At 35.4% G+C, this 13,738-nt stretch overlaps 2 protein-coding genes across 3 annotated transcripts; one reads left to right on the forward strand and one right to left on the reverse strand.

Moving 5' to 3' along the window:
* The first annotated feature begins 178 nt into the window (after positions 1-178).
* Positions 179-3,052, forward strand: LOC111369347 (leucine-rich repeat protein 1-like). The gene is made up of 6 exons (XM_022990832.1): positions 179-533; positions 1,586-1,657; positions 1,877-2,020; positions 2,211-2,282; positions 2,362-2,433; positions 2,744-3,052. The coding sequence occupies exons 1-6, from the start codon at positions 313-315 to the stop codon at positions 2,814-2,816; spliced, it is 654 nt and encodes a 217-aa protein (XP_022846600.1). The 5' UTR covers positions 179-312; the 3' UTR covers positions 2,817-3,052.
* A 574-nt stretch (positions 3,053-3,626) lies between these two features.
* Positions 3,627-11,299, reverse strand: LOC111369332. 2 transcript variants are annotated; one of them, XM_022990812.1, is made up of 4 exons: positions 11,111-11,299; positions 10,943-10,977; positions 7,765-10,853; positions 3,627-5,397 (listed from the first exon to the last, which is right to left on the reverse strand). In XM_022990812.1, the coding sequence occupies exons 3-4, from the start codon at positions 10,807-10,809 to the stop codon at positions 4,072-4,074; spliced, it is 4,371 nt and encodes a 1,456-aa protein (XP_022846580.1). In that variant the 5' UTR covers positions 10,810-10,853; positions 10,943-10,977; positions 11,111-11,299; the 3' UTR covers positions 3,627-4,071. The 2 variants fall into 2 exon arrangements, with proteins under 2 accessions (XP_022846580.1, XP_022846588.1); XM_022990820.1 differs by having other exon boundaries at positions 10,943-11,299.
* Positions 11,300-13,738: the final 2,439 nt, after the last annotated feature.

The raw sequence follows: 13,738 nt of genomic DNA on the forward strand, positions 1-13,738 counted from the left end.
ATATTTGAATGGTCCCACTTCCATCATTTTCTCCCTTCCATTAGTTAACGCGGTTTCGCTGAGTCTTCCGGTTGACTAATGAGTCGTCTCTTCCTCGTAGTAAAATCCCCAAACTACCCTTTTAATGGGTCCCACTTCTTTCTTGCCCACTGTTGTTTTGACTATAAGATTCCATTTTACATCTCTCCCATTCCCAACATCGATTCTCCAATAATAATTTATCTCACTGTAAAACACTTGACCGTATAAATCAAAACCCAATTCCCCTTCTCCATCGGAATTTACAATAAAAGTGTTAGTTCAATCGGAGCCATGGCTGTGAGGGATTTGCTTTTGTTTGTGGCAGTAACTGTAATTTCTTCATCACTAATGGCGCTGACGGCGCGTGGGAATTCCGAAGGCGACGCGCTTTACGTGCTGCGACGGACCCTGTCGGACCCGGATAACGTGCTTCAGAGCTGGGATCCGAACCTCGTTAACCCTTGCACCTGGTTTCACGTTACCTGCAACCAAGACAGCCAAGTCACTCGCCTGTACGTGAATATATATATTTGTTTATCTATCTGTATGTGTATATATTTTGGGTATGTATGTGTTGGTTTTGGAATAGAATTATCAGTTATCTTTTGTATGTGATTAAGTATGGTTAGGTATTGCTTTCGTGGAATTCAAAGCAAAGCTGTAATCTTTTTCAGATTTTTAATCTTTTTTAGTTCAATTGACATTTCTATGCTTATGAATGGTCTTTTTGAGAAATTTGGTGTTAATATTTTCCCACTTGGAGTGCAACTTCAAATGCTGGTGAATCTTTAATCCTCTATTCCAGTTGATTTTCGGCAAAATCTGTTCAAAAGTTCGGTTAGCTGCAGAATTTTGATTTGGGATGCACTCTCTTGACGATATATTAGAGGGATTCACGGTTAAAGCTGAGAGCAAGAAAAATCAAATTTGAAATAACAAGGGGAGAATTTGATGTCATTGTGTCAATTTCTAATCTTCACTTGCTCAAATAAGAATGAGTTGCCACGCCGTAGCATGGGTGCCATAGTTTTGCACATTTTGTCATAATTGAAGTTTTGTTTCATGTTTCGTTGTGCTTGCTATTCACTGTAGGATTACCAAGATAGTTTTGCTTGTTTGATTATGATCTACTGTTTCTTTAATCTTGGACATTCTCATTTGGTTTTGAGAACTAATATATCTGTATTTTAGCACTTATCATGTGAAGTGGAGATGAAAGGAAAATGATATATGTAATATCTCATATATGACAAACATAACTTTTCGTATAGTTACAAGAGATCGAACCAATGTTTGATATGAGATGTCTTAGCCTGTCACTGTTCAACACTGAGAGAACATTTTCTGAAATATTATGACTTGCTCCTTCTTAAATGATGTTTTGGGGCTAAATGAAATTAGTGAGTCATTTTTTCACTTTCTAACTATTAAAGTTTTTAATTCAGCTTTCATTTTAATGCTTTACGTTTTCTTGGTTTCACCTTGTATCTGAACCTTACTTATCTTTTATTTTGTGATGATAATACATCCCCCAAATATGTTATTGTGGTGTGATTTTCTGCAGGGACCTTGGCAACTCAAATTTGTCTGGTCATCTGGTACCCGAACTTGGAAAACTCGAACATCTGCAGTATCTGTAAGTACTATACATCCCTTCCATATTAATTTTCCCATTAGGAGATCTTTTTAGCTAAGTAAATTAAAATTTTCTTATACAAAGAATATGTTCCATGATACATGGCTGGTTCCATATATGTCAATGCATTTTTATGCAAAATTGTTTTTCTTTTCATTTTTCATTTTTTTCCTGTTAGCTGTTGTATACACGAACTTAAAATAAGCTGTCATCTTTCAGGGAACTTTACAAAAATAACATTCAAGGGAAAATTCCAGCTGAGCTTGGTAACTTGAAGAACTTAATAAGTTTGGATCTGTACAACAACAATATCTCGGGAACAATCCCTCCTTCATTGGGAAATTTGAAATCTCTCGTCTTCTTGTAAGTTTGAGCTCATCGCATTCAACCATTTATCCGATCCATATGTCATTATCGGAACTTTGCTCTTTATTGAACCACTTCAAGAATTATGAGCTTAAATCTCTGTCACTGTAGTCATTATCTTGGGTGACCACCATTTGAAAACTAAGCATTTGATTCAAAGTTAATATCCCTTGGTCTTCTTTGACAGGCGTCTTAATGACAATAAGCTGACCGGGCCAATTCCAAGGACACTTGTTGGTATTTCAAGCTTGAAAGTTGTGTAAGTGCTTATGATTCGAGTTTCAACTATTCGTACTTTGTTTAGGGCTTAATGCTAATGTTTCAATTTTTGTTTACAGTGATGTCTCAAATAACAATTTGTGTGGTCCAATCCCTACAACCGGTCCATTTGAGCACATCCCATTGGAGAAGTATGATATTTTCTCTATGTCATCTTTTAAATATTTGTTTTGATTATTTTCATATTTACTAATTATTTCATTCATTTGTTTTTCTGGTTGTCCGGTTATGTTTATAAGTCACTGTTATCTTTACTAGTTTACCGCACTAACCTCTGTGGATAGCTTCTGTTCTTAGAATCTGTATAAGGACTCATGTCTAGATGTAGCTTTTTTTGCACCTTCTTTGTCTTCATCCATTAATCTTCTTTAACATATGTGTTATTTTAATTACCACTTCCATGGTTTGATGCCGAGTCACCATTGTTTTCTCTACTTGCAGCTTTGAAAACAATCCTCGTCTGGAGGGACCTGAGTTGCAAGGACTCGCCGGTTATGATACAAACTGCTCGTAAGAAAACTGTGAATAGATGCAGAAATTTGCACCTATTTCATGTTGTTCTAAACGGTGTGTTTCTTCTTATATATTAAGTCACATGTTGTACCTTAAGACGCATATTGTATGAATAATTGTCACTGTAGGTTGTTATTTACTATTAATCGTGATTATTTATGGAAAAATTTTCATGCTGCCCTCATCAGATACTGTAATTTCCATTTCCATGTGCTATATATTTTATATTTTTCTTCATTTCATGAAGTACTACTATTGCCGTTGACAAATTCCATGAACAGTGTGACTAAAAGATATTACTTGTGAACAATAGTTCAAATACAAATAGGCCCGCATACAATCTCTCGAGTTTCTTGGCAATTTACTGAGCAATTAACCAGAGAAAGACTTCATTTGGACAATTCTATATGAAAATATGGTATGATCGTCCACTCAAATTAAATACCGAACATGTCATGACACTTTTGACACCGATTGGAGAGGAGAGACAAAGTGGGCAGGGGAACCTATTTAGCATTCTAGGTATCGTGACTTGAGTGGTTCGAAGTTTGAAATGTCATGATTTTGGTTGATAGTTTTATCACGTGTGCATATAAGATCATTCTACTGAATTACAATAAGAGAGTTCCCGCCTTTGTAGCAGGCACAACAATATGTTCTTGAAACCCACAACAAATTCTTTGGGAAGATATAAATGAAGTGCAAGGTGATTCATTCATTCAAAAAAAATTAGGTATCGACTTGACGGAAGAGAAACTACCCGGTAAATTTCCTTGTTCAGAAAGAAAGAAATGCAATTTTTGCAAATGAATGGCATTCACAGAAGTATTTTCTGCACATATTCAACAGGAAACTCGCTCTAATTGTATGTAACTTTTACATCATAAATACAGTATGCTAGAGACGTTCACGAACTAAAATAAGGGTCTCGACATATTTTAAGAACACTGCTCGAATAGTACGTTTATGTTCAAAAATGCAATATACATCAATGTGAGGTCAAAACAAGCCTCAAAACCGCCCACAGAAGAAAAGCAAACACGACCTGAAGAAGGAAAATCTCACCATGAGGAAAACTCCAAGAAATAAATAGAAACACACTCTTGAAGGAAGTCACCATTTCAACAAGAACAAAAACCCAACGCCATTAAAGGAAAACATAATGAGCAACAAAATTAGATGACTGCATGTCCCTTTTCCCAATGAAAAGCACAAAAGAGGACACGGAACACCATTTTCTTCCCAGTCTTCTTCGCTTACTCTCTTTCAGAATCACTAGAACTTGAGTCAGAACACGAGCTTGAACTTGAGCTCAACTTTTGGGGATTCTTCCTCTTGTCTGTAAGAAATGTAGTTGAGCTTGTGTCTTTAGGTGTTCCAACTTCACGGTCAGGCTCCTCAGCAGAAAATGTGCTTACTTCTTTTACACCATCTTCTTTAATACTTGATTCCGCATCCTGGTTGGACAAACTAACATCACACGCCCTCACTTCAGCCAATCCATCCTCCGAATTTAGCTTCAGAATTTTATCTAGATTACCATCGACTTTCTTTGGGACCAAATTAACATCTTCTGAAGGTATGGGTTCCACAGCATGCAATTCTGAAGGGCGTCCTTGTATGTCTATGGACTCTAGCTCATGTAGAGCATCATGAACTGAATCAGGCGGGGTATGTGTCTTTACAATACTATCATGGACTTGAGAAGGAACCGAAATGGAATCTTTAGTCGATAGAACTTCAAGAACTGGTGCTTCAACTTTAGTTTCCTCCATTACCAGCTCAGCATGGGGTGGCTCAACATCAATAGGATTCTCGATTTCTCTCTCGCTGATTTTCTTAAATTCCAAGCTAATATCTTGAAGTGTTTGTGCTTCAAGTTCCGGCATTACAGTATCGGCATCTACATCAACTAGATCTCGATGCAGTATCACAGACTCTACATCCACGACATCAGTTTCCACGGATTTTAATTTGTACTCCTTGAAGATAGATTCAATTTCTACGGCTCGCGTTTCAACTATATGCATACAAGAATTATTTTCTTTGGAATTCAAATTGTGCTCGATTTCCTTAAGGTCAGTAGAGTCCTGGGTATCTCTTCCTGCAAATCCTCCATTTGATGAACCAACAAGTTCAATTGCATTGGTAGCCTCATGTGGTGAAGACAAGCTTTCTTCATAAGAATCCACATGTTTTTCAAATTTGTCGAGGCATGGTTGACATTTGTTGACATTAAAATCACCAACCGTATCCAACTCTGACAATAGTCCATCAATTTCCTTGATCTCATCTGTAGTTTCAACCATAATATATTCGCCAACATGGGACCTAATTGCTTCCGCTGGAATATCTAATTTTGAAATTGGATCACCATTTCCAACTTCACCCCTGGTGAACATGTTCGAATTCGATAAACTTGCAGGGGTTTTATTTTCATCATCTAATGGAATCAAGATAAATTCTGGTCTCGATGTAGAGTTGAGGTCAGACAGAACTTCAGAATCAAGTTTTTTGACATCTGGGATGTTCAACCTGTCATTAGTTCTTGGAATTGACTCGAACATGGTATTAGGTGCTTCCTATATCATATCAGACAAGATCATTAGTTCTTCCCTACAGCCTAGTATGACCATGCATGCATGTGTGGACAAGTATGTATATAGACACATGCAATGTACTGTCAAATACAGAAATAACATGTAAATAGACTAAAATGGCACTAGGAAACGGCAGAAATGTCATGTACAACCATAATACATAAATAGAGTGGAATGGCACTGGAAACAGTAAAAAAAATGTCATGATAAATACCAGAGCAGAGACTGAAACACTAATTAATTTCTTCAAGTATAATCATCAAAATAAACTACTCATGTCTCCCTCTTTCTACCATAGTTCAAACCAAAATGTCGTTCTTTTAAGTTAAACCTGTTGATTGACTGTCAGATAAAATGTGGAAAGAAATTATTAAGTAGAGATTTTGCTACTACATCTAGTAAATATTGTTATTCTTAAAAATATCCATAAGTTTCCTGCTAGCAAAATATGCGTGTCCATAAAGTAACTGTGAACCGGTGTCCCAGGAATATAAAACATATGAACTAGAAAGCACAAATCCACATGTGCATAACGGGCTCACATAGTTGTCTTTACAAGGTCCAGAGTTCAATCATGATAATATAAGTTACAACATTATCCATATGAGAATTACCATGACTGATGCTATAAAATTATTAACAACTATTCTATAAGGGACTGGGACTTTATATTCCCATGCTGAGGTAATTTTATTTTCCTGGAAATATGCAGAAATCTAGTAGTGAAATATTAGAGTTCATTAATCTTGAAGTCAGACTCAAATGGACAACAAATTGATGAATTTACGCAGTTGAGCTTGTTGCACTACTGAATCATAAGTTCTGTTATGTGGCTGATCGCATCACCCTAGTGGCAACGACAATGCCTCTTTTCCTCAATCCTCATTTCTTCCCTGTGACAGCACCTTAAATATTCAAAATTCCTCTGCATGCTATGTCTGGGCATCTTCTCTTTCAATTTATATACCAAATCAATTCGAACTATCATTAAATGGTTTACTATAAAGAGAAGTAACTAAGCTCTAATAGAGCCCCACACATTTTCATTTTTCTTCCATTAACAAAACTGAACCAGAAGAGCTAAAACTGAAGTCGAATAATTTCGTAGCTTTACAACCACAAGAAACTCCCTTGCACTTCTGTCAAGAATTTTGGAGCATGATACTACCCATAACACAATGCATGGCCAATATCATATATTCTCTCTCACCAATCTAATATTCTTCTTTGATTTCATCAAGGCTCCATCACAATCTGTTCTTTGATTGCATCCACCTACACGTTCCTCCAGAAGAACATGGGATCTAAAGAACAAAGTTTTAAGCATTGCCATTAAAAAATACGTACCCACAAAGATTACAGGAATACGATAATGTGGCACTAAACTCAAGGAAGCTAAAGTAAAGGAGGTCAGAATTGTCAATTGTTCGTACTTAAGTCATTTTAAGGACAATGCCATTCCAGAATGAAGACCCCAAAACTACTCCTGTATATAGCTCAAGCTTAGTTCAAGAAACCCAAATTTACAATAAAATGAAGTCATTGCAGATGGTTATTGCTCATGTCCCCAGTAAGGTTTGTACACGCCCTTTAAACCTGTGTTTCTGAAACCGAAAGCCATTGGCAAGACTAGTTAGTCCTAGAGTCTGGACATTTTTAATTCTCTTGACCACTAAATCCAATCAATGATATTTTCCAGCATCATTACCTTTATACTAGGCATCTTCAAAATCAGAGTCAACTGTCAATTCATTTTCCACCTTTTCTGGGTTGGGTTGGGTTGGTTTATGGAGGCAGGGTAGGAGCTTTATTCAATTTTCGCAAGTCTATTAAGCATCCCCCAGGATGATTGTCGCTTGCAAATTGAGGGTGGGCTTTCCAATGCATAGCCGCAATGTATATATGATTTGCATGTCCTGTTTCTCAAAACTCATTGTCAACATGTGCTGATAGTGCAATTGAATACGTTCAACTAATATAGGAAAGTGTATCCTAACATGCAGATTGCAAACACGCTATGCATTAAATGCAAGTAGTTTGGAGAAAGTCATGAACATAAGAAAAGATAATTGGATAAAAAGTCAAGGAAAAAAGGCAGATATACTAATATTCATGTACTAGGAGATGCAGAATATGTACAGTATATGAATAACTGATCCCAATCCTTGGATGACGAAATGTCAAAGAAGTATTTTCACAGCAGGACTATATCATGTTTATCTTTACAAATTACGGTTTCGCTTTTTTATATTTCACAATCTAATTATGTAGTGGTTGACTGCACTGTTAAATTATTGTCTAATTAAAAATGCAAGTGAGAGCCAGTCGAAATCAGAGAGTTTGACTTACCTGCACTTCATTACAATGGTTGAAAGGCGGTTCATTCATTGGTTTATCTGTGAAAGCCAGTTCGTCATCAGATCGAGAAATTGATTTTTCCTCAGAATAATGTGAAGAAATCAGCTTCTCTTCTACTTCATGGTGAAAACCCACATCAAAGTTCACATCAGAATCAGACGATTTGACCTGGTCCTGAACAGACCGAACATCTTCTTCCTCATGAATTAAATTTTCGTCCTGCAATTGAATCGTGAAAGGAGGTGTACTGAATTGAATAACTGGAGCTTCCTCAGAAATCAAAGAATGCTTTTCCTCCTCTGATTGAACCAAGTTTTTTTCCACAGATGACTTGAAAGTCTGCTCTGCAACCGGGTCGACAATGACATGAATATCTTCATTGAAACTTGAACTTGAAACTTCACCTTGTGCATGCTGATAACTGCTATGTTGATACAAAATAATTTCTTCCGTTGAAGCTTCAGGAGGTGATTCTGCATGAATCTGGTCAACTCCTGAGCATTCAGAATCCATAATGTCATTCTCTCTTATATCCACAAGATTCTTTGTCCCTGATTCATTTTTATCTACTGGACGTAGCTTTGAGAATTCGGTCACCATCTCAATGGTATTAGAACTGTCCTCCATTTCCCGACTTCTCCCTTCAGATTCTCTCTCAATAACAGAATCAGTCTTCTTAACCAACTCAGTCAGCAAACCAGGTTCAGACTCTACATGCACATCAGAGGACGTAGAGGACAAAGAAAGGTTCCTCCTAAATGCTTGTGGGCTTGAATCATAAACAGGATCCTTGAATGGATTATCATCAACTGATGCAACAGTGATATTAAGATCACCACTTTCTACTGAAGGGTGAGATGAAATGTCTCGTCCTTCAGGAAAAGCATCTCTCCTTTCCTCCAATGTTGACAAACTGTCACCTTCTTTCTCATTGAAGATCCTTTCACTCAATTCTGACGATGATGAAGAGCCTGAACCGATACTGTATCTCTGTTCACCAGCTTTTACAGATGAATGAAATTCAGTTGCTAGGACTTCCTCTGATCCGGCTACATTTCCTTCTTCATAACGATTTTCCATGTCTCTTAATTGAAAGTCTAGCTCATCAACATCAGCATCTCTCTTTTCAATTTGACCTAACTCCAAGGATTCTACGTCTTCAGAAGATTGGCTTCCGTGTCCAACATACTTGGAAACATCCTCAATCTTGGAGATCGGCTCTGGTTCCCGAGGTATATCTTCTTCAACATTGTCTTCCATCTCAGATATCAGCTCTGTCTCCCGAGATATGACCTCTTCAATGACTTCTGTCTTGGAAATCACATCTGGTTCCTCAGAAATATCTTCTTCTGCCAGCTTTCTATCTTCCAGATCCCCGACCGAACCAATAGATTCTGTTTCGGGAACAGAACTCACCTTAGAGTCACTAAGTTCACTTGATTGTCGCTGAAAATGTGAAAAGCTGGATTCTTCCGAAATCATCCCTTCTGGCACAAAATATGGCCTTAATTTGATATCCCTCTTCTCTTGCCTATTTGGAGCAAAAATTGAGGGTCCCACATTAAAACTCTCATGTCTACGGAAAACCGGTTCCTTCGGTTGAAATGTCATAAAATCCTCTCTAAAATCATCGCCTATAAGATCTGGCTTCTCTTCACTTGAGTCATAAGGAATATCAAAAGGATTTCGCCTTGGTAATAAAATAGATGGAGCAGAACCAGGAATTGGAGGTAGCCCAGAATTATTATGAGGAAGGTCAAATGGGTTATGCCTTCTTGTTGAAATTGGTGCAATGTTGAATGGAAGATCAACACTTTCTAAGTCTATCAAGTTCCTTTCCGGCAACATGCTCATATTTTTCCTTGCTCTCCTCCTTGCAATTAAATTTTCTAACCGTTGATTCCTTTCAAGCTCAGAACTTCCCAGTTCCATCAGATTCTTTTGGTCCTCTTCCGTCCACATAATAGCAGATTTCATCTGCTCCTCTTTGTCTCCTAGTGTGTCTTCTTCATCTTCAGCATCTTCATTTTCATCATCTGCAACTTTTAGGTCCGTGTGATTTTCAGTCTCATCATCTGACTCATGACTGCCAGTACTGGATTTTGGAGAATGTTCTGATGCCGCATCAGACCCATCACGGGACAAATGAACAGGATGAGGAACATCTTCATCCAAAAGTGGGTGAAGCTCATCAAGCATCGGAATTATGTCAGTCATTGAAGCATCTGGAGAGGAACTCTCAGCTTTATCAGACTCAGGATCTAAAGTCCCACCCTCTTCTTTCTCTTCCTCCTCCATTTCTTCCATTCGTTTCCATGGTGATCGAGGAGGAGAATCCAGAGAATCTACATTTACCCTCTCAGAATCAAAAGAATCCGCTTGTGACTTGTCGTCATCTGATTCAAGATGTTCATCATTCGGAATAGGAGAATACTGATTCTTTGAAAGTATCTCATTATCAAGTTGCTCTTCTTTCAATTCTCTCTCCTGCTCATGTCTCGAACCAGCCGACTCTCTTTGTGCTTCCTCAATTATCTTACTCTCCCATTTAATTTCCCGGGATCTTTCCTCAATCAATGGCATAGTATCATCCAAACTATCACGTCCATCAACCTCACTAGTTTTACCAGCTTCCAAACCCAATTCCGCTGTCAACTTTTCTGCTAAATCGCTTCTTTTCTCGTCATATCTCTCAACTGAGTAGTTCTCACTTCTCTCAACAACAGTAGAATTCCCTGCCAACCCAGTTTTCAAAGACGCGACCCCATTGGTTGTTTTCTCCTCTTTTTCGATCTCGGGTAGGTTCGGTTGCCCAAAACTTAAAAGGGTTCCAAGTAAAACAGCAGTACAAACAAGAATTGGAGACGCGGATACGAACAACGAAAACACAAAAGGAAATGATCTGTGCAGAAATATCAAGAAACACAAAAGACCCACAAGGAAAGGATGACTGCAAACTAATCTAAAACATCCTCTAATTGTACAGATCACAAATTTTCTCATTTTAACTCCAGTTTCCAACAATCCAACACCCATTTGTTTCAGTTCTTACACTCAAAAAGTAAACCTCAGTTTCAAACCTGCCACAAAATAAAATTTTCCACCAGATCAGTCATTTCAATTCCCAAAAACAACAAACAATTAAAAAGTTACATTAATCAAGAATTACCTTATATAAATATCAGATTATGATTCAATCAGTGACTGAAAAGCCAAAAACAGAGGAAGATAAGATTTCGCAGAATTTTATAATAATTGGAAAGAATTCAACTTTAACGACTCAAAAATAGAGATCAATAGCCCAAAATTGAAGTATAAAAATCAAAAAATACTTTACTTCATATAAATACAATTCTTTGCTTTCCACTTTTTCTCTTTCCTTTTTCACCTCAGCTACAGCTCTAATTCCAGTGTTCAGTACGAGTTTTTAATATTGAATATAGAATTGCATAAAGCGAAATGGGTTACCCAATTGAAGAGAAAAAGAAGGTTAAAATAAAAGAAAAGTTGGGATCTTTCTTTTCCAATCTAGACTTTGTGTGTTCTTTAATTCAAAGGAGATAATATTATAATAATTGTGTTTAACGAGAAAATTTCATTCGAGGTGATCTAATGTTTGTGTTTTGTTTCACGCTAGTCATTTAACTTTAATTTACTTCAATTTGTTCATCTTAGTTATATTTTTATTTCATTTTAGTTATACATTGATAGTAGTTACTGAAAGTAACGGAATTGGTGACTCGACCAACGAAATTCATGTTTTAGTCTATACTTTTGACAACACAATTTATGTTCTAAAACATACAAATTCTAGGTATTAAACAGGACAAGCCTTTAATTGTGCGAAATGATGTAAAAAATTAAAAATAAAACAAATCGCTCAACTAGTCATGTCAAATATTTTACTAGTTAGATCAAAATTTAGTCCCAAATTCTTCAGTTTTGATAAGGTTCGTTGGCAAAATAGCCACATCAAAATATATTTAAAAAACTTAAAGTTTGGTGATGAAATTTAAATAAATTTAAGTTGAATGACCAATATGAAATAAATTTTAAGTTATATGACATCACATCAAATTTTCTCTTTTGTTTACTAATACAATTATTTCACTCTAATGACAGATAATTTATAGTAATCTGCACGGTAATGATGAATCTGATCCGTCGGATTGATCATTACGGTTGTAATAGAGGCTGAGAGATGACATTGTTAATATATTGATTGAAAAAATAAATAAATAAATAAATCGGACGGCTGAGATTTGAGATCATAGCCCCATGATCTCTAAGGCTGAGCACCTTTTAAGAATGGAATAATTTATTTATTTATTTTTATTTTTGTTAAATCGAGCTAATATGTAAAAAATAAAATCACATAAAATTTGTAATTGTTGACGTAATCATAACATTGACACGATCACAACATTGACAATCTATCATTTGTAACTGCTAATAGATTTGTATCAATGATCATCCACGATTTCGTCCAATATTTGTATAATAAGTATCGTATAAAATTGCAAGTGAACAATATTTTAACAGGTACTAATAGAATAGTGAATAGAATATTGTTTCACATAAATTTGCATCATAAGTATTGAAATTCATCTTTAATTTTATGCTGATATACAAATTGTGCTCAACTTTAGCTAACAAGTAATTTAAACTAACTAAAACCGAGGGAAGTCAATAAACAATCTTGACAAGAATAAGATTTACATAATAATAATAATAATAATAATAATAATAATAATAATAATAATAATAATAATAACAAATAAATAAATAAATATCCTAGTTTCTACAATATTTTCAATGATCACTGAACTTTACAAATTTTCCGACTACTTGACGTGAACTAATTTGCAAGGTATGTCACATGTAAGTTTTCATTATTCACGTCATCCATTATATCCCCATCATATACAAAGGTGCAATGCATGTAGTAAACCTGCGAGCCTTGGGGGCCACACAACGGTCCGTGTGGTGTATTGCTTTCATTTCTAGTGCAAATTTCACATATCACCCCTATAGCTTCGCGATGTACTCATCACGATTATCATGGGCGGACCCAAGGTGGGTCATGGGGGTCACAACATTTGAGATTTATTTTTTTCCTTTTTTTTTTTTTTTTTTTTTGGTAAAGTCATGTTTGGTATCAATTGAAATTTAAATTTTAATCTAAATCAAGGTTAATAATTAATTATAATAACATATTTACTGAATTCCTAACTTCTAAAGTTTTATCAAAATTTACTAAAAATTAAACTTTAATCCCCCATCAAACAGAGACAAAATCACGATAAATTTGAATTCTCTCTTTTTTATTACTCTTATCTTATCATATTTTCTCCCTCAAGCATTTTACCAAAATGTTAACTCTTCTAATTTTTTAAACTTTGTTTATAATTTCTCTACAATTATCACATCTACTACAGATTTTCACTTTTCAATCAAATTGTCAACTAATTAGAACTTAAATTTGCATTTTTTTTTCATATCCTATTTGTGTATATAGCACTTATCTAAACTGATTATATAAAATTTAACTTATATCTAATGAATTGTGTTTATTTAACTAGTTATTAGCATTAAATACTGATTATTTGTTTTTTCTTTCGATTACTTGAATTGATTGCTTGTATCAAATACACAATTTTTTAAAATATAAATATGCATTTTCTTGTGACGAACAAAATATTAATAACATTATTGTTCAAAATCAAATAGATGAAAATGATTAACAAAATATTAATGAAAAAATATTTTTGAAATGTAAATCTACATTTTATTGGGTCAAATATGAATCATTCAAAAATAAAAAACAAAGTATTTGATTTGTACAAAGTTTAATTGTGTCCCCTAACTCAATTTATCTACGTTCGCTCGATTATTAACTCTCCCCACATGACATAGTGCTTGCATGGAAGTGATTTTATTTATTTATTTAACCATTGTTTGATCC

This window comes from Olea europaea, chromosome 2, assembly GCF_002742605.1.
Source record: "Olea europaea var. sylvestris chromosome 2, O_europaea_v1, whole genome shotgun sequence".
Taxonomy (NCBI): domain Eukaryota; kingdom Viridiplantae; phylum Streptophyta; class Magnoliopsida; order Lamiales; family Oleaceae; genus Olea; species Olea europaea.

What these genes read in the sequence shown, in the direction of transcription:
- LOC111369347 (XM_022990832.1), top strand. Translation starts at nt 313, where the DNA reads ATGGCTGTGAGGGATTTGCTTTTGTTTGTGGCAGTAACTGTAATTTCT. An exon ending in GACAGCCAAGTCACTCGCCT is followed by an intron (nt 534 to 1,585) that starts GTACGTGAATAT and finishes GATTTTCTGCAG; the next exon opens with GGACCTTGGCAACTCAAATT. An exon ending in TTGAAATCTCTCGTCTTCTT is followed by an intron (nt 2,021 to 2,210) that starts GTAAGTTTGAGC and finishes CTTCTTTGACAG; the next exon opens with GCGTCTTAATGACAATAAGC.
- LOC111369332 (XM_022990812.1), bottom strand. Translation starts at nt 10,809, where the DNA reads ATGGGTGTTGGATTGTTGGAAACTGGAGTTAAAATGAGAAAATTTGTG. An exon ending in ACCATTGTAATGAAGTGCAG is followed by an intron (nt 5,398 to 7,764) that starts GTAAGTCAAACT and finishes GATATGATATAG; the next exon opens with GAAGCACCTAATACCATGTT.